The 23,831-nt window shown below is 35.7% G+C and overlaps 1 protein-coding gene across 1 annotated transcript in view; it reads right to left on the bottom strand.

Moving 5' to 3' along the window:
* Positions 1 to 23,831, bottom strand: part of AIG1 (androgen induced 1) — a 92,260-nt gene that overhangs the window by 60,938 nt on the left and 7,491 nt on the right. The window contains exons 2-3 of the mRNA XM_026666198.2: positions 15,354 to 15,509; positions 9,266 to 9,367 (exon numbers count right to left, since the gene is read on the bottom strand). Coding sequence (XP_026521983.1) covers positions 9,266 to 9,367; positions 15,354 to 15,509 — 258 coding nt within the window. The remainder of the gene's footprint in view (positions 1 to 9,265; positions 9,368 to 15,353; positions 15,510 to 23,831) is intronic.

Raw genomic sequence — 23,831 nt, forward strand, 5'->3', positions numbered from 1 at the left:
CTGAACTTTCTCAACTGTATTAATATCAGATATGTAATGCGGGTTCCAGACTGATGAGCTGTATTCAAGTATTGGTCTAGCAAATGTTTTGTATGCTCTAGTTAGTAGTGTGATATTACCAGAGAAAAAGCTATGTAGGATTAGGTTAACAACTCTTAATGCCTTTTTGGCTATGTAGTTACAGTGGGCTCTAGCACTTAGATCATTAGAGATGAGTACTCCAAGGTCCTTGACATAGTTAGGGTCATCAACAAGGTCTTGACTATTCAGCTTATATTTTATTTTCTGATTTTTTTTTGCCAATATGTAGACAGAGCATTTGTTTGTTGAGATTTGAAGTTGTCATTTGTTTGACCATTCTGACACATAGTCGAGGTCTTTTTGAAGAGTAGCAGTATTGTCAATGGTGTTGAATAGCTTTACATCATCAGCGAAAAGAACGCAGTTGCTCTTAATATGATCACAGAGGTCATTTATGTAGAGTATAGAGTTGGTCCTAGAACACTGCCTTGGGGGACAGCACTGTTGACAGGTACAGGATTTGATAGGATTTGATTTCTTTCTCCTTCCTTTTCCTTTCCAGCAGGAGGGTTGGGAGAGAAGGAGAGATTGCAAGACTGGCTGAGAAACTGTTACAGGATATTGAAAATGAAAATGTCATGACCACAACTGCAGCCAGTAGCACTGATGCAGCCACCACTTTGCCAAATTCATTCCCTTGTGAGTCATGGTTTGGTTTATCTGATGACTGAATTTTATCTTAGAAATAGCAAGAATATTGTTTATATATTGCTACTATATTAAATTTAATCTAAATCATTTTTTGTGATGATGTAGTGGTGAATTGGGATTTTTCTTAGCATGATTTTTCCCCATTTATTAAATATGTAAAATTTTAGGACCATAAACAATAATGCATGTGTAATCTGAATGCATCACACTGTGCATTCTTAGTCTCAATCTTAAAAACAACCAAATGAAAATACATGTACAAAAACCATGTGTGCAGAAGCCTGCCTGGTTATTCTTCTGTGCAAAATATGACCATCTGGCCATTTATGTGCCTAAATTCCAATAAAGGATTTAAGATTGTTTTTGAATTACTATGCTTCTTGAAGAAAGCAAAACAAAACTTTCAAGGAAGCAAGCATATAAACTACAAAGAGAGGATCAAATTGTATAAAACGCACTGACATATAACTCCTATAATTATCAAGTTTCCAAGCCTGCAAACGTAAGGCATTTTTCCACAAGGGATTTTGTTTTCTTTCTGCATAATTCCAGTAATGGCATTCCTGGTCATTTCTATATAGCATAGCCGTAAAATGTACTACAACATTATAATTGTTCACAGTTCTATGATTTGTAAAATATGCAATAAACAAGTAATCTAGGATCCGATATATAAAAAATTAAATATTTTCATGGTGTTTCGAACTCCTAATATGACACTTAAAACAACTGCATTTTCATCAGACATGCACAAAAGATGGAAAAAATTGGGCTACTTTAATAAACAATATAAGGTTATTATGGTCACAGGCCTTCAAAATCAATTTGAAGAGTATATAGCTATAGTTATCTATTTATGACAGCATGTATTTGTTATGCTCTATGAGTTAATTTCCACGAGTGGGAAAATAGGATTGTATTGATACTGGTACGTTTCCGTAGATAGGAGAGTTGAGGAAAAATGATAAGAATGTGCATGCCTGATCCAATTCAGTTCTTATGTTCCTGTAGCTTTCTGGAGCAGTGAGTGTTCGTGTAATTGATTTATTGAAGGACTAGGTGTAGTCAAAAGCATTCTAAGAGCTGTCAATTTCATTTTTTCTTAACTCAAAAAGGTCTGTGAGGAGTGTTCTTAAGATGATCCTGCTCAAGCCTGTCATTTATTTCCTTCAAACACACAAGATGAACTATCGTTTTTTTGTCATATATCGACCTATTTTAGAATAATTACATATGGCTGCCATTTTCATTCCTACTTTCCTTAACTGCCCAAAGGTCTTCTACTATCAAACAATTTCACATATTCTGTTTTGTATTGCTTTATGCCTCAAATTTCTTCCACCTGTTCCATTTTTTTAAATCCCTTCCAAAGATCAATATTACTTCTTTAACAGAATCTGAAACTCTCAAAGATTAGTCAAAACTTACAGAAGGAAATGTTATTTTTGTGTTTTCATTGTCTCTTCCATTCCACCTTTTTCTCTCCTGTTTTGTTGTTACTAGCTGTATCACAATTGAAAAAAAAAAAACCAAATACCAATGCAGTCTTATTCATTTGTATCAACAACATCATTTGGGAATGGAAACTATTTCAGACATATAAATCCATATAAAAATAATTATTGTGTATTCTTAACCTCACTTATCTAAAACTTCATCCCACAAATATATACAATTGCAACTGAATGAACGAAGAATGAATCGCATTCATTCAGTCAACTAGACCGGGGCCGATTTTAATCTTTTCATTAACCTTATCTGGACTTTTAAAAATCAATTATCTTATTTATGTATTTTTTTCTATTTTAGTGTTTTTCCTGTTATGCAAGTTTAGAAAACTAAGCAACAGGGCAGTACATTTTAGATAATTGGTATCAGGCATAAATGCCTGCTTAGTTCAAAGCATTTAAAATGTAACACAATTTAAAATATTAATTCCTGTGATTTTAATCACATTTTATAAAGGCCAAATTTATTAAGGTTTTCTGCATGAATGTGCTACTCATGGGCACTGTTAAAACCGGAAAGGGGAGATGGGGGAATCTTCTTTCTTCATGCTGTGCTTCTTGGAGACCAGCTTTGGAGAGCTGAAGCCCTCTCAGCAGCATCTGAGGCATCCCAGGGAGAATTGGTAGAAAACAAAACACATTTATTTACTAGCAAAGAATTGCCAATGGGTTTTAATCAATCCCATGCAGGCATTTCTGGGTTATAATAACATAAATTACAAATGTATGATGGGCCTTACTGGAGAAATATCTTTTTCTCCTTGAATAGTTACGAATGGCAATAATATTTATGTGATAAGGCAGTGTATTTGTAAATCAACCGAATTTTCTTTCATATAAACTGTTTAAACAAGCACATAAGCCTAACTGTTTAAACAAGCACATAAGTTCTTGGAGATCAGCCAGAATAGCACTTCAAATCTACATTTGTTTTAAATTATACCTTTTCTAACTACCCGTGCCATAGAATTTTCTTCTTTATAGCTGCTGAATATTGTACATATTATTACACTGAACTCTTCCAGTGATCTAAAAGATCTGCTTCTTGGTTGGCTTGTGACAGTTCAGTCCCCAACATTTGATAAATGAAGCATGGGTTCCTAACTTCAATACACATTACACTTCCTGACCAGGGGTGGGATTCAAATTTTTTAACAATCGGTTCTGTGGGCGTGGCTTAGTTGGTGGGCATGGCTTGGTGGTCATGTTATTGGCTGGGCATGGCCAACTCAATATCACTCATATCGAGGCACGCATCTCCTCACCTGGTCTCTCGTGACTGTGGGGATGCTGCAACAGTCCTAAGTGTGAAAAATGGTCAAAATCACTTTTTTCAGTGCCATTGTAACTTTGAATGGTCACTCCACACAAGCAAAGTACCAGCAAAGGAGGGGAAAAAAACCTCCAGAGAAGTTCCAGAGACAGGAAGTCTAGTCCTGCCAAGAATGTCATAAGGGTTAACAGAGAGGCAGTTTCTGTAAGCAACACCAGAATATTTCCTTCCTGCCTTCCTTACAGGATTAGGCCAATAATTTCTTCTAACAATCAGTTCTCTGAACTGCTTAGAATGTTAACATGTTCTAGTGAATAGGTGCGAACTGGTAGAATCGCACCCCTGATCCTAACATTGACTTGCATTTGCCATTTTGTGGTCCTGTCACTACATTTGAAGACCTTTAAAGCACTCAGAATAACCACTCTAGTGGTAGTCAAAACATCTATTTTAATTATAGAATACATGCCATCTTTTTAGATACATACATTTGTCCCTTAGACACATGTAAAAATATGTGCAGATTTATAATTCATCTCAAAAGATATATAATAAAAGTTCTTGAAGTCCACTCTAAAATCATGATTCTCTCCAAAGAGTTAATATGTTAATGTTTTAAAAATAAAACATTCTGTTAGGAAATCCCCCCTTATCTCAAATGGGTTATTATGGTGTACAAAGAATTAAAGAGTGAATTAAAATGAAAATCAGAAGTAAAGATAATATTATGGTTAAAGCATTAGAAAGCATTAGACAGTGCTGAAACACCACAACAGCAAAATAATTTCATAGTGACTCAGACAGAGGAACACTTGAAAAAACAAACATCAACAACACTATTTGTTTTAAAGTTTTTTTTAGCAAGGCCTTGTACAGAGCTGCATATAAAAATTAATAATAGGACCACATGGACAATTAGAATGTTCACATTATGAGGGGACAATAAAGGGAAAAACTTGCCATTTCATATACTAATTATTTTAACAATTCCAGTCCAGAGAAAATCCCATTTTCCTTCCATTGCATTTCCTTACTCCTCACGTTAAGTTGCTATTGCAGATATCTATATTCTCACCAAAAGCATTCGGAATGTTACACTTGACATTATTTAGTGAAGCCTAAATAAACACATATCCTCTGATTATATATTACTTTTTCCTTCCTAATGATGCAATTAATTAACCAGCAAGACCTTTCAATCTGTAAGTTTAAAGTAGTCAGGAGGTGCTCTAGTCTCTATGTAAATTATTTTTATATTAGGAAGGTAAAATATAGTAATTAGAAATCGGTCTTTACTGATCGCTGGACTCTAGGTGTTCATAATATTGCTGCTTTTGTCAAAATGATGTTCTTTCTTACTGGTACTCTACCCTCCTGTCTGTGACCTCACTGCACTGGACAGACATGCATTGATCTTCACTAAGTGGCTGGTTTTTACTTGATTTAACCCAAAATAAGATTTCATTCCATCCGATGTACCAAGCAGAACCTGGTTGAAAAATTATACAAATGGAAAGAGAGGAATCTGCAAGGGTACAAGAGATAATATTGTTTAATTAAAAACAGTAATGAGTTAGATAATTTGAAATATAGGTGATTAAAGTGAATGACAACTGATACTTTTAGGTAATGGAATGTTTGTTAAAAGATGGAAATATTTTTAAAAAAAGAAATGTAAAAAATTGTTATTGATATTAATGGCTGAGCTGAATTTGAATAATTATTTTATCTACTATTGTTATACATATATGTGCGTGTATATATGGATCTTTGGATATTTGGGTTTTCTCCCGCGTAAAATTGGAAGTATCTAGGCGACGTTTCGATGAAGTCTCATCATCTTCAGGCTTGTATCTTCGGCTTTGTGCTTCTCGGAGTAATGTGAGCTTGCAGCTGCTTCTTCCTTTTAACTGCTAGTGGGGGTGGGACTTGATTGGGTGGGGGCTTGGCTGTGTTCTGATTAGGTGGGGGTTGGCTGTGTTCTGATTGGCTGGGGGTGTGTTCTGTTCAGGTGGGGACTTGGTTGTGCTCAGGTTAGTCTTAGTTGCTGGGGGATTTGAGCTGGTGAGCTGTGATCCTTTTGTTTGGCTTCGCGTTCGTGGTCGTGCCACATCTTGATGGTGGGCATCCATTCGCTTCATGAATGGGTCGGAGGGGTTTGAAGCGGGTAGTGATGCAGCTGTGGTACGGCTTCTGGTCCATGGTCGTGTCTCGTCTTCTGTGTGGGTGTGAGTCTGCTTTCTACGTGGAAATGTGGTGGTAGCATCTTGTGTGGCCCTCGTGGGTGTGGGTCGTGTCATTCTTCATGTTAGGTACTCATTTGTTAATGAGGGCGGGTTTCCAAATGGCTGGTAGGCGGGAAGTATCATCTCGTTTATTCATGCTGTGTGGGCGTTTTTCTATCTCTATGGCTTCTCTGATTATTCTGTTGTTGAAGTGTTTGGTTTTGGTGATAGTTCTGGTATTTTTAAAGTCAATCTCATGTCCTATGGCTTTGAGGTGTTGGACCAGGGAAGAGGTCGGTTCTTCTTTTTTGATTGAGTTCTTGTGTTCTTCAATGCGTGCACTTATTCTTCTGTTAGTTTGTCCGATGTATGTGGTAGGACATGCGGTGCATGGGATTTCGTATACTCCTTGGTTTTCTAACTCGATTTTGTCTTTAGGGTTTCTTAGGATGGTGGATATTTTTCTGTTTGTGCACACCCCCACTAGCAGTTAAAAGGAAGAAGCAGCTGCAAGCTCACATTACTCCGAGAAGCACAAAGCCGAAGACACAAGTCTGAAGATGATGAATGAGACTTCATCGAAACGTCGCCTAGATACTTCCAATTTTATGTGGGAGAAAACCCGAATAACCAAAGATCCACATACAAATACCCGCGAAAACCTCAGAAAACAAATATATATATCAAGAACTTAGTGTATATTTCTAAGGGAATGTACCAAGCAGAATTCGGTTGACAATAGTTATGTGTTATAAAATAGAGGTTAGAAAATGAATATTATAATTGTAAAGGCATAAATTAAATCCTAAATAAGTAACTACAGGGGAAAATTTTTCTTATGAGAAAAGAAAATATGAAATTGTAAACAGGACAGACAAAAGTATAAAAATGTTTATAAGAAAGATACTGAAATTTGGAAAAAGATATGTAATTAAAATTAAAAAAGAATGAGATAATTAAAAATAAGGTTGTAGAAAGCAAGGAAAGGGAAAAATCACTGAGAAAATGTGCAAATAGTTATAAGATATGGAATAGAATATACAAGATGAATATGTAATTGAGTTTATGCCTGTATGGAAAAGTGACAACCCGGGATCATGCTATTCTCAAAAAAAGATATCTTATTTGTATTATGTTTTGTGAAAACCCAAATAAAACTTAACACAAAAAAATTTCATTCCATCCGTTGCATTTGTAAGTAGATAGTGCTTGTTTACCAACTGTCTCACACAACAACTATTTGCATTATAATAGTGATGAAAAAAATAAACTAATACTTGTATTTATTTATTACCTTTGCAGGTCTGTAAAGCAAAAGAAAGCTGAAGTAGTATCATAATCCTAACCCTTGCAGGGGACTTTTGCCCAACCTCTTTGAGAGCAAAAGTGTTGCCTGACAGATAGATATGTGAGGCAGAATCTCTCTGCCAAGCAGTGCTCTCATGGAGGCTTGATGAAAATCCGAGGAGATATTTCAGGATGGCTAGTGACTTGCAACCTTCCCTGCCAGCTTCTCTGCTCTTTCTGGTTAAGCCAGTAGGGAAGATTGCAGATAGCCATCACTTCATCTCAGGGCACCCGAACATCCAGATCGCAATCAAATAACCGTGGAGGCACTGCAATGGTCATACGTTCATCTGTGGGTCATAAGTCCCTTCATTCAGGGCTGTCGCAATTTCAAATGGTCACTGAATGAACAGTTGTTAAATGAAGACTAGCTATATAATATAATAGTATGATTTATGTTGATTGCTTATTTAGTATCCATGACTATCACTAAGTGTTGTATCTAATGTTTTATGTATTTTTACAATGACTATGATAATGATCTATCACTATTGTTGTATGTACGCTGAGAAAAATTCCTTGCGTGTCTAATCACACTTGACCAATAAAATTTTAATTCTAATTCTCTGCAATTTCTATAGGATGGGATGGGGAATTCTAAATGCTGACTTAATATACAAATAAATAAAATGCATCCAGTTGGAATCTTGCGCAAAGCCTTATCTAACACCACAGATTGTGATTTGCGACTTACAACCACAAAAGAGACCAAAATTTCAATTGTTAAGCAAGGCAGTTGTTTAGTGAATTGAACCTAATTTTATGATTTTTGCCAGAGCAGGGGTGGGATGCTACTGGTTCTGTCCGGTACTAAAGAACCGGTAGCTCTAAAGAGCAGCAGACACCGAACTGGTTCTGTGTTTGCTGCTGTTTGGCCCACCTGCCCGCCCGGGCTCTTACCTGTCCTTTATTTCCTGCTTTTTCAACCTCAGCTGCTTTGTGCAGCACAGCTGAGGTTGAAAAAGCAGGAGAAAAGAGGCTTTTCAAATGCTGCGCACCCGCGCGCAGTGCTTTTCAGCTGTCCGGGTGGCACAGCTGTTTTTTTTTTTACACACGTGTGCAAAACATAATCACCGAACTGGTAGTAACACTGGTTGAATCCCACCCCTGTGCCAGAGTTGTTAAGTGAATCATTGCACACAGTGAATCAGTCATTAAGTGAATCTGGCTTTCCTCTCCACACTGACTTTGCTTGTCAGAAACTAGGTAAGATCATAAATAGTGATCGTATCACTCCAGGATGCTACAACCTTGCCAAATACATGCCAAGTGCCTGAATTTTGATCATGTGACCATGGGGATGCTGTGAATGTTGTAAGTGTGAGGACTAGTTGTAAGTCACTTTTTCAGTGCCACTGTAACTGAATGGTCGCTAAACGAATAGTTGTAAGTTGAGGGCTACCTGTATTTCTATTTTGAATCACAGAAAGTTCTAGTGGGAGGAATTAAGGTGGAAAAAAAAAAGGAATTCCATGCCTCTATGAATCTGAGACACTGTGCAGAAATATACACTTATGTAAGAAGCTAATTGTTAACATATTTTTAAATATGTACTAAGAACTTAAATAGTTCTTAACACTGAGAAACAAAACACAGCGTAAAAGTATTTCAAAATGGAGTAAAGATATTCATTTCAGACAGTTAATACATGAAATCATGAATACATTAAAAATATTCAGTAAAGAAATAAAGTTTTCATAAATTTTAACACACTATCCAGCCTTTTCTTCTACAATATTTAGAAAATTGGGAGGAAGGGAAATGAAGTTTTTAAAAAAAATACTTTGTTTATTTAATGTCAATATTCATGGGACTTGTGCTTGTTTCAGCAGCACATATACTTAAATTGGAATAATGCCATTAATGGGAACTAACGTATTATGTATATTTTATAAATAATCATGTTTGAAACTTGGGAGATTCAACAGCTGTCTAATAACTTTGTGATTTCATATTTGTCTGTGGTCTTAATTTTGGCAAAACTAATTCCCTACTAATAGTAAGTGACAATAAGCTGTTATAGAAAAGTTGCTCCTTTAAAAAAATACCAGACATTTTTCTGCTATTATGCTGTAGACATCCATGGACACTTCATATTATGTATTTCATTATCTACAGATGAAAAAAAATGATTTTCCCTTAATATTTTTTAAAAGAAAGAACTCTGTTTTTATACTTACCATTCCATGATTCAGCCAAGTTGGTATAAAATTATCAAGCAGCTTGGGGTAAACAAGTTCTCTGTCATAGATATAGATGCTCCAAAACATTAGCACAACAAACTGGGACAAAGAGAAAATAATACATATATAACTTTTCAGGTATATAAAGTCACACTTTTATTGTAAGAATTACATTTTATCAGTATCACCCACCAACCAGTTACTACTGTTCTGTTGTATATACTTTTAATGTACAAAGTAGTTTAACTCTAGGTTGGCTAGCTTATACATATGCAGGGAGTCTTCACTTAGCAATGGTCATTGGGACTGGCAACCCCATAGTTAAGGACAATTTAAGGTGTCATTGTTAAGCTAACTCATCACGTGATCTCCATTTGAACCTCCTGCCAGCTTCTCAATTGACTTTGCTTGCTGGAAGTTTGCACTGAAAACTACAAGTGGTGATCATGTGACAGCAGGATGCTACTATGACTGTGATAATTGTGAGCCAGTTACTGAGTATCTGAATTGCTATCACATGACTGTGGGGACATTGCGATAACAGCAACTATGAGGATTGATAGTAAGTCTCCTTGTCCAGTGGTGTGGTAAAGTGGAATGATTGCTGAATGAATGGTCACTTTTTTCAGTGTTGTCGTAACTTTGAATGGTCATAAATTGAGGATTATCTATATTCATTATTGTACCACGATCTCTGTTGTATGCAACTAGAGTAATATTTTGGACTATAGTAATTTCCTCTAAATCACAAATAACTCATTAGATTCAGTCCTTTAGGGTCATGTATGAACTAATTGAATCTTAGCAGATTCATCCCTCTAACAGAAATACTTGAAGTACTGAACTATACCATACATTACAAGTATCACAGTTTATTTTTGCTCAATGCAGTTTACACTCAGAGTAGCCATGAACAATGATTCTGAGAAATATGTGAACCCTATATATTCTAATGTAAGATGCTGAGTTGTCTACTTGAGATATGCATGACAGCAGCACACTAGCAATAGCAATTGCACTTAGAATTATATATCACTTCATAGTGTTTTACAGTACTTTCTAAGTGGTTACAGAGTCAGCATATTGCCCCTCATTTTACTGAGCTTGGAAGGATGGAAGGCTGAGTCAACCTTGAACCGGTGAGAATCAAACTGCTGGCAGCTGGCAGTCAGTAGAATTAGCCTGCAATATTGCATTCTAACCACTGTGCCACCACGGCTGTAATTATAAAGATGTTATAAAAGGGGAGTAAGTACAATGCTAGACATACTACAGATAATCATTGACTTACAATGGAATTGGAATTGGAATTTCCGTTGTTAAGCAATGAAGTCTACTTAGCAATGGCAATCAACTTAGTCTAGTGATACATTCGTATCACTAGGCGAGGCAACTTCCTGCTGGCAACCTACAATCAAAGTCTGTGGAGAAGCCTATGGGAAGTTGTAAGCCCCAGGCCAAAGTGTATGAGAGGCATGGCATGGTTAGAATTCACAAAAGTGCAAGGAGCAGCAAGAAAGGCATGGTGTGGTTCGAAGAGAGTGTGCGAAGGAGCATGTGAGGCATAGTGAGGGTCCAGAAAGGTATGCAAGACATATGGGCTGGATCATGGAAGAGAAAGTGCATGAAGATGCAAGGGAGTGAATGAGAAGTGCTACATGTCAGGGAGGGGGTGCGGTGATCAAGGAGGATGTGCAAGGCACAGATCAGAGAGCGTACACAAGGATGTATACAAAAGGCACTGTGTGGGTCAGGGAGGGTAAGTGAGGATGTGGGTGGCTGGTGAGTGCAGAGACCCTGGAGAGGGTGTGGGGGACATTTAACCCTGGTCGGGGAGATTTAACCCTGCAACTTGTGACTTTCCCCGTCAAGACTCCCTGACAGGTAAGGAATTTCGCTTATTTCTCCAAAATTCAGTGTAACATTTGAGAGTTTTCTAGTTTCAACTACTGAACAACCTCTAAGTTTTCTGTGGACTTTAGATCTGGAGTCTGACTTTGGCATTCTAAAGCACTCCATTTGTTCTTCTGTTCTCTTGTGGCCTTGTTTAAATGTCTGCAATCAGTGCATGACTCATTCATGCTTTAGCTTATGATCGGTTAGTTGATATTAGAGAAGTTTATGCTCTAAGGCAGAAATCCATTTAAGAGCTGGTGCAGATGCATATATACCATACTTGTCATACTTTTCTTTAAAAAGCAGTGTCTTTTCCTGCCTTGCATAGTAATTCTATGATCCTAGGAAAGTAGGTGTTTGAAATATTGCACCCTTAAATCAAAATAATATTTCCCTGTGATCAAGCCAATATTGTGAGAGCAGAGGAAGATAAAGAACTGATAGGAGGTGATGACAAATGTGGAAGGCATACCAACACAAACTTTGAAATACAGCAGTTCACTACTTAATATTATCCTATGGAATTTTCTACTATAAAGCAGAATTCATATTTTCTTTAATGATGGCAGGTTACACCAGTCCTGAGGCAGCAAGGCATATTCCATGTACCATGACAATATCACTTCCATGCCTAACAGATGGTACTTTTTATTGCAGTATTTGGTTTCTGCCTGACATAATGATACCTGTATAGTCTGAATGGTTCTACTTTTGATTCTGGAACATTAATGCAAAAAAATTGAAGGATGGGGTCATCTATGTGCTTTATGGCAAACTACAGAATAGTATCCATGTTGTCATTAGTGAGTTATGGCTTCCACTTGCTATTTTCCCATGAATCTTATTATTAGTGTCTTCTGCAAATCAAATCCACAGTCTAGTTAATCAGTTAACCCAGAAAATCCCTGGATGTTTTCCAGGGTTTCTTTGTGACTTCCTGAAAAAACGTTTTGATAACTCTTGGAGTGATGTTGATCCATGTCAAGATTATGTCTCTTAATTCTGTATCAATGAAATCTAAGATTATATTTCATTCAAGAGATCATTTAAGATATTAAACAAAAGCATTAGAAAAGAAACTTCCAGTGCTAGATTTCAAAAAGTAAATCTGATATTAACGGGTGATTTTAAAAAGCTGTATTTGAATATTTTTTGAAGCACAGAAAGCTTATTGACCTTCCCTGTGAGGTAAAAGAAAGGAAATTCCATCTGTCCTGTCAAAGTCGGACAATGTATGCAAAATTGGTTGCAACCATCTGGTGCTCCAGGTGGCCAGAACTTCTTTAATGAAACAGGTAGGAAATTATTCTAGTTTTAGCCAAATTGCCCATTCAACATTTCTTAAAACTCAATAGCCTATCCCATTGCCTAAAAATCTAAATGTTCCAACTTATAATCAACATAATTATTAAAAAATAGATCTGGATCAGAACAATTCCTTAAGATGTATCAACTCTAGGAATCTAGAAAAATGTAATAAAACAGAATATGATTTTCACACATTCTCTTTGGACCTCCTCCCTTGCTCTTGAAACTGTTTTTATTCTGCCAAGCTTTTTACTGATTCGTTGCTAATTTCCTATTTATTATTTTTTACTTTATTTTCATTATTTGTTCAATTATTTTTACATAGCTTTCTAAAAAGTCACTCAGACATCACTGCCCCCAGATTACAATGATAGTATTAAAATATGTGTGTGTTTTTTTTTAAAACTGCATCTATGAGATTTTATGGCTTCATCTCAGGAAGTAGAAAAGGACTTTTCATGCAGCAAAACTCTTTTAATGAACAAAAGCCTTCCGAATATGCATAATGAATGAAATTGGTAATTCAAGATAATACAAAATTGATATACAAAGTGATACCTTGGTAACTATATACAAAGATGATTGATATACAAAGTTATGCAGCTATCCCCAGTTCAGTGACTGTTCAAAGTTGGGATGCACTGAATGAGTGGTACTTAAACCAGTACTTGCAGTTTTGGATATCACAGCATGCACACAGACAAATGATCAGATTTGGGCATTTGGCAACCAGTTCACACTTTATCATGGTTGTATCATCCCACAATTGCATGATCACGATTGGTAACCTTCCCTGCCGGCTTTCCAGAAACAAAGTCCTAGAGATCTCGTACTCCATAGCACTCATTCCACCAGCCTGCCCTTAACACCATGCACTGACCTGCAACAACCTCTCTTCTTGCAGCCCTCACCAACCTGCCTATGCTCCCTATTACCCACCCATAGACTCCGCCACCTTGCCTGCAGCCTCTGCTGGTCTGCCCACACTTCTTTAGGATTATCAATTCATTTTAAGGAGAGATTAGAATCAGGCACTTCAATCAATCGCATGTTCAGCAGTTATGAGTGTGGAAAGTTTGCTTTACTTAAAGTACAGAATTCTGGCTATTCATTAACCAAGTCTGATCTTCACAATACAGATATATAGAAGAATGACTTTAACAAAGTCACATCTCTGAGGAAACAGCTATTGAGGCTCACTCAGCTGTAAAAAGTTACAAAACTATTTCCAAAGCATTTGGACTCCACCAGTCCACTATCAGGAAGATCATGTACAAATGAATGGCCATTCAACATTAGTGTTACCCTTCCCAAAGATCACACCAAGAACAAAACGTGTAATATTCCAGCAGCTTTCAAAGAAACTCAGTAAGATCTAAGGCAGGGGCTCCCCTAACCACCTGGGCCGCGGCTCTGTATTGGGTTCCGGCTGCAGTCCATTCAGAATTGGGCCGCACAAGCAGCCGCACTCGTGCACACACAAATGAAGCTGTGCATGCACAGCTGTCCTTCACACAAAACCATTCCCTCTTCCCCTCTCCCCGCATCAGGCCGCCAACCCAGAAAGGTCGGGGATTGCTGATCTAAAGAACTAAAAGCCTCTCTCACATTGGCAAATGTCAGTGATTATGAGACACACACCCCAATTGGAACAACATTGAACATGGTGTGCATGGAACAACAACAATGGTGTGCATGGAACAATTGCAAGAGGAGAGCCACTACTCTCCAAAAAGAACACTGGTGCCTATCTATAGTTTGCAAAATACCATGTGGATAAGCCAGAAGGTTACTGGAAAAGTGTTTTGTAGCAAGATGAGACTAAAACAGAATAGTTCTGGCTTCAATGAAAAGTGTTATGTTTGTCAAAAGGCAGCACTATTTCAGTCTAACAACCTTATCCTATCTGTGAAACATGCTGGTGGTAGTATCATGGTTTGGATCTGCTTTACTGCCTCTTGAGGACTAGGAGAACTTGCCATCATTGACCACGAGATATCAATGGAATGGGATGCGAACCATAAACTCTGAATTGTACCAGAAAATTCTACAGGAAAATGTCAGGGTATCTGCTGTGAACTGAAACTGGAAGTGGGTCATGTAGCAAGACAATGACCTTTGAACAACCAAAGAATGATTAAAGCAGAAAAAATAAATATTTTGGAAAGGCCAAGTCAAAATTCTGACTTTAATCCTATAGAAGTGACCTGAAGAAGGCAGTTCATGTGAGGAAGCCCACCAACATCCTTGAGTTAAAAGCTGCTATATATAAGGAGGAATGACTAGAATTCCTCCAAGACAATGCACGGGACTGATTAATAATAATTGGAAATGTTTAGCTGCAGGGGAGCACACTAGTAACTGAAAGCAAAGGTTCACATTTTCCTCATTTGTTTAATTACATCCTCTTTAGTTTTAAGACTTGTGTAAAGAATCAATCATGTTTTAGATCATAATGCTGAAATTTTGAAGATTAAAAACAATTCACAAACTTTTAAGTATTCTATGCTATTTTGCTATTTTGTTGCTTTTACAAATGCACTTTAAATTGATTATCAGTACTTTCAATTGTTTTAATCATTATTTTTATATTACAAGTGTCCCTACATGTGAATTTGGAGGCATATAGAGATAAATTATACATTTAAAGTGGTCCTGTATTGCCCACTGAACTTATGCACTAAACAGTTTTGTTAATATAATTACAATGAATGAATAAGTAGAATTAAATGCAGTAAATAAACAGCACATTTTAGTATATAAAATTGCACTGATGACTATGAGCTTTCCTTTAAATAACTAACATTTTAAAAACAGAATAAAAGCCAAGGGTGGTATACTCTCAATTAGAAGGAAATTCCTTTCTTTTCATGGTACTTACAACCCCAATGGGAAAAGCTAAAACAGCCATCATCCAGTCACGGAGGGAGATGAGTTTTTTTAGTTGCCTTTCTTGTTCTTGGCTGTCATTTCCTTTAGTCAGAAGGCTGGAAAGGTCAGTCAGTACACAGATCCCAAAAAAGACTGCTTGAACAACCTGCATTAGAAATATAAACATATTGGAACACAAATATCTCAGTCTCACTAATATCATTTTTATCTGCAGATGGTGGTGGTGATATTTGGCAGCACCTGGTGACCTGATGGTGATGACATTTGGCAACAGTGAATTTATTTAGCTTTTTAAAATGCTCAGGCTACACATTGTGCAGGCTTACTCTGAAGCCTTGCTTCATAAAAAAATAGGAGGAACTATCGTCTTTACTGTCCAGAGTAACCCTGGCTTAATAGTCAAACACCGTTTCAAATATGCAATGAAAATGTATTATTCTCATTTTCTGCTCTACCAAGTGAAAATGCATTTTTTTATACAGTGACGAAAGGGCTGCTTAGCAAGCATGGAAAAGTAGACAGGATATGTGCATTTATCCTGAACTCTTCCTCTTCAATTATAGTATTATTGCCAATTCTGAGAACAAGAGGCAGTCTGGCATCATTCTTGAAAAAAGATCTGTCTCTGTGGATAATTTTCTCACTTAATGCACCAACATTTTATTTCTGGTCCCCACTGTCAACATCTTTGCACTTTTGCCCATATATGAAAAAAACACATAAAAATCACCCTGATATCTACTTAAGTAACCATCACATTTTATTTTAAAAAGCTCTAATTTATATCCTTAACCGCTGTTTCTTCTTCTTCTAAACTGTATGTACAAAATCTGCCCTTATTACTTTCCATGTCCTGTTTACAAGACAGGGCATTTTTATCCATTTAGCAAATATGTGTTTATGTAGAATATATTTTTACTATCTTTTTTAAAGTTTAATTTTGCTTGACTCCTATTCAACATATACAATTATTTTGAATTAAATATATATTTATATAACATACAATATTAGAGTTGTGATTAGTGATATATCTAGGCCATCTGCCAGGCATCAATTAATATTTGAAAAAGCCATTAACAAGCTAGGTAAACTTTGGCTTAACTTATTGAACAAGCAAAGAAACATTTATCACAGATATTTATATTAAGTTGTACTTATGGATTAAGTTTACAATATCATGAAAACTCTACCATGTTTTAAAATAAATAGTTCACTCAACCAAAAGGGAATGATTTAGAGAAGTCTTTCTCTGATAAGTAGCAGACAAATTATTTATGTGAAAATTCTAAAATATACATAATATATCACATGGCCCAAAGCAAAGTGGCTTTTCTAATTAATGCTAAGTAAGATTAGGGCAAGATCTTGCCCTATTATGATACCCCTGTGACATCAGAATGTTAGATCTGTAACTGTTTGAATAAATATTTTATTATTTATTAATTTTTTCCTTATCTTGTTATATTCAAATGATTCTTGGCTGTATTTTCATATATTTCTGGAAGCTTTATAACTTTAGGGAGACGAAAGATTTGGATAAAACTACATTACTATATAGAAACAACACATCCATGTTGTTATCAGGAGTCAATATTCAATGGTAGAGAAGGGAAGTTAATTTAACTGGTATTTGCAACACACCAGTGGTACACCAATTCAAGCAGTACATTAGTGTTGTGTTTGTTGTTTATGTTACAAGACTTTTTGCTTGCCTTTCTGACCTTTCTGGAATATTTCACCTATTATCCTCTTGCTCAGTTATTTTTACTCAATTTTCATCTACCCACTTCAGCTTGTGGATTATGTCTCAATTTCATCCTGAGCTCCTCTATTAATTTATTAATGCAGATCTTAATCACTATAAACCATAAATACAGCATAAGGTAAGACTAAAATCATGTAGTCATCCTTGTACTATTTGAATAAATATAAAATAATAATAAACAAGAACATCCATAAAGCTTGAGACCACTGATGTCTGAGACACTACATCAAAGAAACTTTAGAAACAATTAGAGAAACACTAAAGATGCCATATTTCTAGACTCTTAGCCTTGGGAGTATGATAAGGAATTCCTAAAGCCATTCACAAAGAATCTACAGCATTATGACTTCAAAAATTATATAAGTTTTAACTGTTCATTCTTAATTAACCCACTAATTTTGGAAAATACAGTTTTCAGCAAGATTTCCCTTTGAAGTGCTTTAAATTTATTGTTTTTGTCCATCAAATAAATTTAAATTTTGTGTTTGTGTTTGACATTTCTGAATTTTAGATCTATACTTTGTACATCATTAGGAAATAAAATTTTGTGTATGTATTTAATTAGCCAAATGGAAAAAATGCAAATACAGTAGTAAATAATTTGGACTCTGACAAAATTCATTTATGTCCCCAGTTCTATAACATGCAACTGAAATCAATGGTGGGATTCAAGTTTTTTAGTACCGGTTCTGTGGGCATGTCTTGGTGGGTGTGGCAGGGGAAGGATACTGTAAAATCTCCAGTTAGAGGTGGTATTTGCCAGTTCTCCGAACTACTCAAAATTTTCACTACCGGTTCTCCAGAACTGGTCAGAACCTGTTGAATACCACCTCTGAACTGAATAGGAAAATGATACAATAATATTAAAATGATATAATTTAAAAACAAGCTAAACTGAAATCTCCATGAGGATTTACTAAGAAACAAATCATTTGGTCTTTTTTACAAATTTAGAAACAAAACAAAATCTATATGCAGAGACAAACTTAATGCAGAATGACATGAAACATGAACCCAAATGACTCTCAATCCAGCTTTGTAAAAATGGAAGCATCTTGCACAGTAGATAATACCTATCCTCCTTAACATATTTCCAGTTTGTTTGTCTGTTTGTATCCTGCCTTTATTATTTTTAAAAATAACTGAAGGTGGTGAACAGGTCCAATGTACTTTTCTTCTATTATCACAATACTCTCCCTGTTTTTGAGAGCAATAGGTCAGAGAATATGGAGGTCTCAAGAAACCAAAAAAGACAGAGGAAGAATTATCTCAGAGAAAAGAAAGATGAATAAACTGGGGACTTCCGGTTTGAAGGGCTTCGGCGACAGACAGAAATCCGCGATCGTGCGCGGTTTCGGTCTGGGCTCGCCACTGGAGCGCCCCAAGCCGTCTGGTTTCAGGGCTAAGCCACCCCGTAGAGGTGATGAAGAGGGGGGAGACCGCCAGCAGGGTTGAGGAGAGCCGCATCTCTCCTCCTCAGCTGGCCATTACTCCCTTTCCCGAAGGCGGTTGCAGCGGTGGTCAGAAATGGCCACCACAAAGAAGAACTCGACCGGAAAAGAATGTGCAGGAGGAAGATAAGAAGTGAAAGTTTTGGCTGACCGGGTTAAATTGTGAAAGAAACAACTAAGGTACCCTGGAATTTAAACTTACAAAAAAATAACATCGCTCCCAAAGAAGAGTCGGAAGCAGCGAAGGAAAGGGAAAAGGGAAAGGTTTGGCTTATTTTTCCTTCTCTCTCCTTCCCTATACTGACAACTAAGAGACTTAAATAAGAAATCGGAAAAATCCACTTTGACATCAATAGGCAATTAAGCTGAAAATAAAATAAAATGCCAAAGGGATAATAAAGATTTCTGGACACTAAATTTTTTTTTTCATAAGCAGGAAGTGAGAGAAAAAAATAAGGGCAGGATCTGGAAGAGGGAGGAGACTGCCTGGAATTAAAAAGAATCTACAGTAAAACTTCAACAAGACTTCTAAAAGATACATTTTAGCTGAAACTTTGTAACTAAACAGTAACCTCAAGAAGAGAAAGTGAAAAAAAAGAGCAAAAATAAACAGCTTGCGTGTATTTGGATTATTTGGTGATCTTTGGATTCTTGGTTATTACATTTGAATGACTAAAATTAATCGGGTGGTTGTTTAAAAATTTATACAGTGGCACCACTTCTGGATGAATTGAAAATGGAACTTAAAAAGTACAAAGAAGATGCACAAGAAGGGAAGGGTTCTCTTGGCTTCGTTTTCAATTCTTAGAAATGGAGATTTGGAACTATGAGAAACAACAAGAAACGTCTGTAAAACAAGAAGACTGGGACAAAGAAGAAGCCATCTTTAATGAACAAGTAATTTTATGTGGGGAAGAAAAAGGAAAGGGGGGAAAGAGAATGGAGAATTTAAGATTTAAAAAAACAACCAAAGAAAAGAAAAATAATTCGAAAAATAAGTATAATACTGGAAAGCAACAGAAAAGGGGAATACAGAAGAGAGAAATAGAGATAGAGAGACAAGGGGATAAAAAGGGGAGAGAGGAGAAGAGAGGGAAGAAGGAAAGGAAAAGAAGTTACAAAGGACCGGAGCAAGATATAGAGAAACAGGACCTATTTAGAGATAATGTGTGAAAATCTAACTGAAAAAGGGATTCTGTAAAGGTACATAAGATTGTATTGTTCTATTAGTAATAGAAATAACTTTAGAAAATTGGAAACAATGTATGATTAAAATGAGGGATAAAATAGTTAGTGTAATTTAGTGAAATGTTTGTGAATAAAATAAGTGAAATAAAATAAATGAGAAAATTGAATTAGGAAGGAACGGGAACATTTTAATTAGTTAATGTTTTATAAAATATAAGTGAAGAAGGGGGGGAATTAATTATGGAAAGCTTATAATTGTTCCCATAAAAGTATGATATTTAATTGAAAAGTAATGTTAAAGAAGTTAAGACTTTAATGAATATTAATATTAATGATAGAATTGAATTGGAATGGAATGTGTTGTTTTAATTACATACATTTATAATTTTTTCTTTTTTTAAGAATATAGTGTGTATTTTAAGAATGTACCAAGCAGAATCCGAATGAAAGTTATGTATTATATTGAATGTTATAACTTTAGGGTATATATTGAAGCCTAAATAAGAGTTAAATGGATAAACTTAAAATATATAAAGGTGTCATACTCCAATCAGTAACTACAGGAGAAATTTTGTTTAATGAGAAAAGATAATAGATAATTGAAACAGGACAGACAAAAAATACAAATATAATGATTTGAATTGAGATGAGATAATTAAAATAAAATCGAGAAAATTAAAAGAGGGGAGAAGCTATGCAGAAAATGTAAAACAGTAATAAGATATGGAATAGAATATAAAAATGAGCATGAACTTGAATTTGTGTCTGTATGAAGAAATATAACCCGGGATTATGCTACTTTCAAAAAAGATGTTTTATTTGTATTTTTTTTTCTTTTTGTGAAAACTCAAATAAAATTTACAAAAAAAAAAATACACATTCAAGCAATCTTATTATAAGAAGCAGTTATGAATGGTATTTGGGTAGAGCTAACAGTGAGAAATAAGGCACTTCCCGGTTTACTAAAGACATGTAACATTTAATATGCCACTGCCACGTTGAACAAGGCAATTGTCCATTAAAATAACTAATTCCTTTTCAAAAGCAATCTCAAAAGAACTGTTAAAATTAGTAAATCTCTTCTGCAGATGAAATCATAATACCACGGTCAAATATTTTAAAGCGTGTTGCTTTGTGATACAAAGCACAAAGCCAAATAACTGAATACTATATTATGATGCATAATGATGTAATGTTCAACTTCAAAATGTAGACAGCAAGATCAAGTAGCACTCTACAAATTTGGTTGATGTCTCTAAAATTGTAGATTTAGTGTCCCTAAGAGAGACAAAAGTGATGTTCTTAATCTGATGCTTGTTTATTTCTGTATCAAAGCATAAATGTATCATATCAGAATATCTTTGTAATGCAATATTTAAGAATAAAAGGGACAAATTATGTTCTTTTAGGGTAAATTCTAATGAGCCTCTGAAATCATCCAAAATAAGTCAAACCTATCCAAACTCGTTTCCATTCATTTTCATTTTCAGTTTTAATGGTTTTTGTCTTTCTAGTAAGTACAGACTATTACTTTAGTAATAGCAGTCAAGAGGATGCATTTGGGGATGAATAAGTTAAGTGTAATATTTCTCTCCCAATATTGCTCCTAGCAAGTAGAATGTAAACATGGTAATTTTGATACTGGATAGCCTTTTCCCTTGTCTCTACTTCTTTTATCGATAACTCTAATTATTTCCTTTTATTGGTGGTAAATTGCTGCACAAGTAGCTTTAATAGACAATTCTACGCAAAATACAGAAAATTTCACTGTTCACTTATCTACAGCATGCATAATTTTCTGCATTTTATTGTACTCCCTTACTTGCCTTCTTTCTTAGCTAGACAGACTTAAATATTGTGTTTAGCAAAATGCTAGTGGAAATTTATAAATTTCAAAACTCTGGAGATATGAAGAAAGATAAGCTAAAAATAAAATTGTATAATTTGGTTATGATAAAAGGAAGAGTGCTATCAAATCAAATCAGAAGATTTATTGTAAGTTGCAGATTTGTTCACTGCAATTTACACTTCTTCGACCAAGTATGTAAAATTGGTCTATCCTGTTGGGAAACCATTATTCTACCAAAGAATACAATTTATTAGACATTAAACTCTACAGGAAAAACCCAGTCTGATACTTCCTTCATCATATATTTGTTTTCTGCCCTAAGCATTTATGAAGGCTTTTGATGTATTGTTAGAATATTAAAAATAAGGTATAATAAAGTCTCCACTGATCTGAGCTTGACTCCCTATGACTATTGAGAGATTCATGCAATTTTCTTGATAATGATTTGGAAGTGATTTGCCATAACTTTCTACTGGGAAGTATTTTTTACTTTCCTCTCTACCTACAGCTCGGATACTGTCTGTAGATCACCTAAGTACCAGTTAGTCTCAATCATACTTAGCTTCCAAACCCAGATAAGGTCAAAAATGTGCTGTCACCAATTGAGAAAGCAAAAAGTTATCTTTATGAAATGTAGTTATTCCCCCCCCCCTTTTTTTTTCTAAACAATTTAACACAGATCACTTTCTCAACAAGAGACTGCATTATATCTAACCTCAAATAATTGAAAAGAAGACATGACGTCAATACAAGGCCAACATGGTCACGTGCAAGCAGTTTTTTTTTCATTCTTGAAAAGATAGAAATAATGCTGAGGAAAGGGGTTTGTTTGTTTGTTTGTTTGTTTATTCCTTCTAGTTATATAAGCTGGCCAACTCACATAAATGACTCTGGGCAACTCACACAATTAAAAATAGAAAACAATAGATAGTAGTTACAAATAAATAACTGAAATAAAAACCATCAAAATCGATTAAAACAAGTTTAGGTCATATTTTAGCATAAAGATTGAAAATTCAAAATTTTAAATATAACTGCAAATCAACTATCCAAATCTTGAGTCCCTGTGATGCAAAAGATTGAGCTTAATTTTAATATTGTACTTTGGGTCAAGGAAGCAAATTCTTTACTTTTTTTATTTATTCCCATATTCAATGTTACTGTACCCAAGGTGGAAATTGATGAAGTAATTATTATTTGAAGAGGCAGATTAAAACACTGGAATTATACTTGACACTTTTATATCTATCAAGAAGAGTCATGAACCACTGTTATGACTTCTGATGCTCAGATCTTTGGGGTGAGACTGAAGATTCTGAGGATGAAAATCAAACTAGATCTTTAGGGGAAAGACACTTTATTTTAGTGAGACCATCTAAACTGGAAGATGTTATCGTGCTCTCATACACTGAGTCAAAAAATGAATTCTGAACAAACCTTCCTCCTCTCACAATTCTTAATCCTCTAGCAGAATTCTCCAGCACTACAATAGAAAGTACCCTATGCATCTGTTGTTTGTATGTTGTTATATAGGTGTTCCATTTCTATTTCTGAAAATGTAATGTTCTGACTAGGGGGCACTCAAACAGCCAAGCACAAAACAGGAAGTCAGATCAACCAATCAGCACGCAGGACGCTCACCTAAACACAACATGCAGTGGGGATTTGGGAGGTGTTTGCATCAGCCCATCTGCAGCTATCTGCAACCTAAACTTACCCAACAACTCTTTTGCAGCGTAAATATGCAGAAACAGCTATGGGCAGTTGTGGGCAACACAAATTCAGCTTCAGTCTACTCTAGACTATAAAATGAGGCAAGGTTCTTTAAAACTTCAGGTAGTTCCTCCAGAATGGGCAGAACTAACTATGGCAGCATAAATAATAATTCAAGTACTGAGAGGGCGGAGCTTGTGTCATAGCGGTACAGCATGCAATCTTTAAGCTCTAAGGTCGCTGCTGATATCTCCATTACAGGACGGTCCCAACAGACCTAAACCATCCCGTAGAGACAGTGACAGAGGAGGGCACATCCTGTCGATCCCAGGGACATTGCAAAGTCCCTGGTAGATCCAGGAGAAGCCCTTTTTTCCCCGCAGTGGAGAGGCAGCCATTAAAGCTGCTGAAGCTGGGACAGCTCCAGAACAGAAGAAAGCTGGAAAGAAAGTGTGTCAGTTTGGTGAGATAATTTTCTACTTATTTTTTTCTGGAGAGAAC

The sequence above is a fragment of the Notechis scutatus genome, chromosome 1 (assembly GCF_049901735.1).
Source record: "Notechis scutatus isolate UNSWTSFEM ecotype Mainland chromosome 1, rNotScu1.2, whole genome shotgun sequence".
NCBI classification, from domain to species: domain Eukaryota; kingdom Metazoa; phylum Chordata; class Lepidosauria; order Squamata; family Elapidae; genus Notechis; species Notechis scutatus.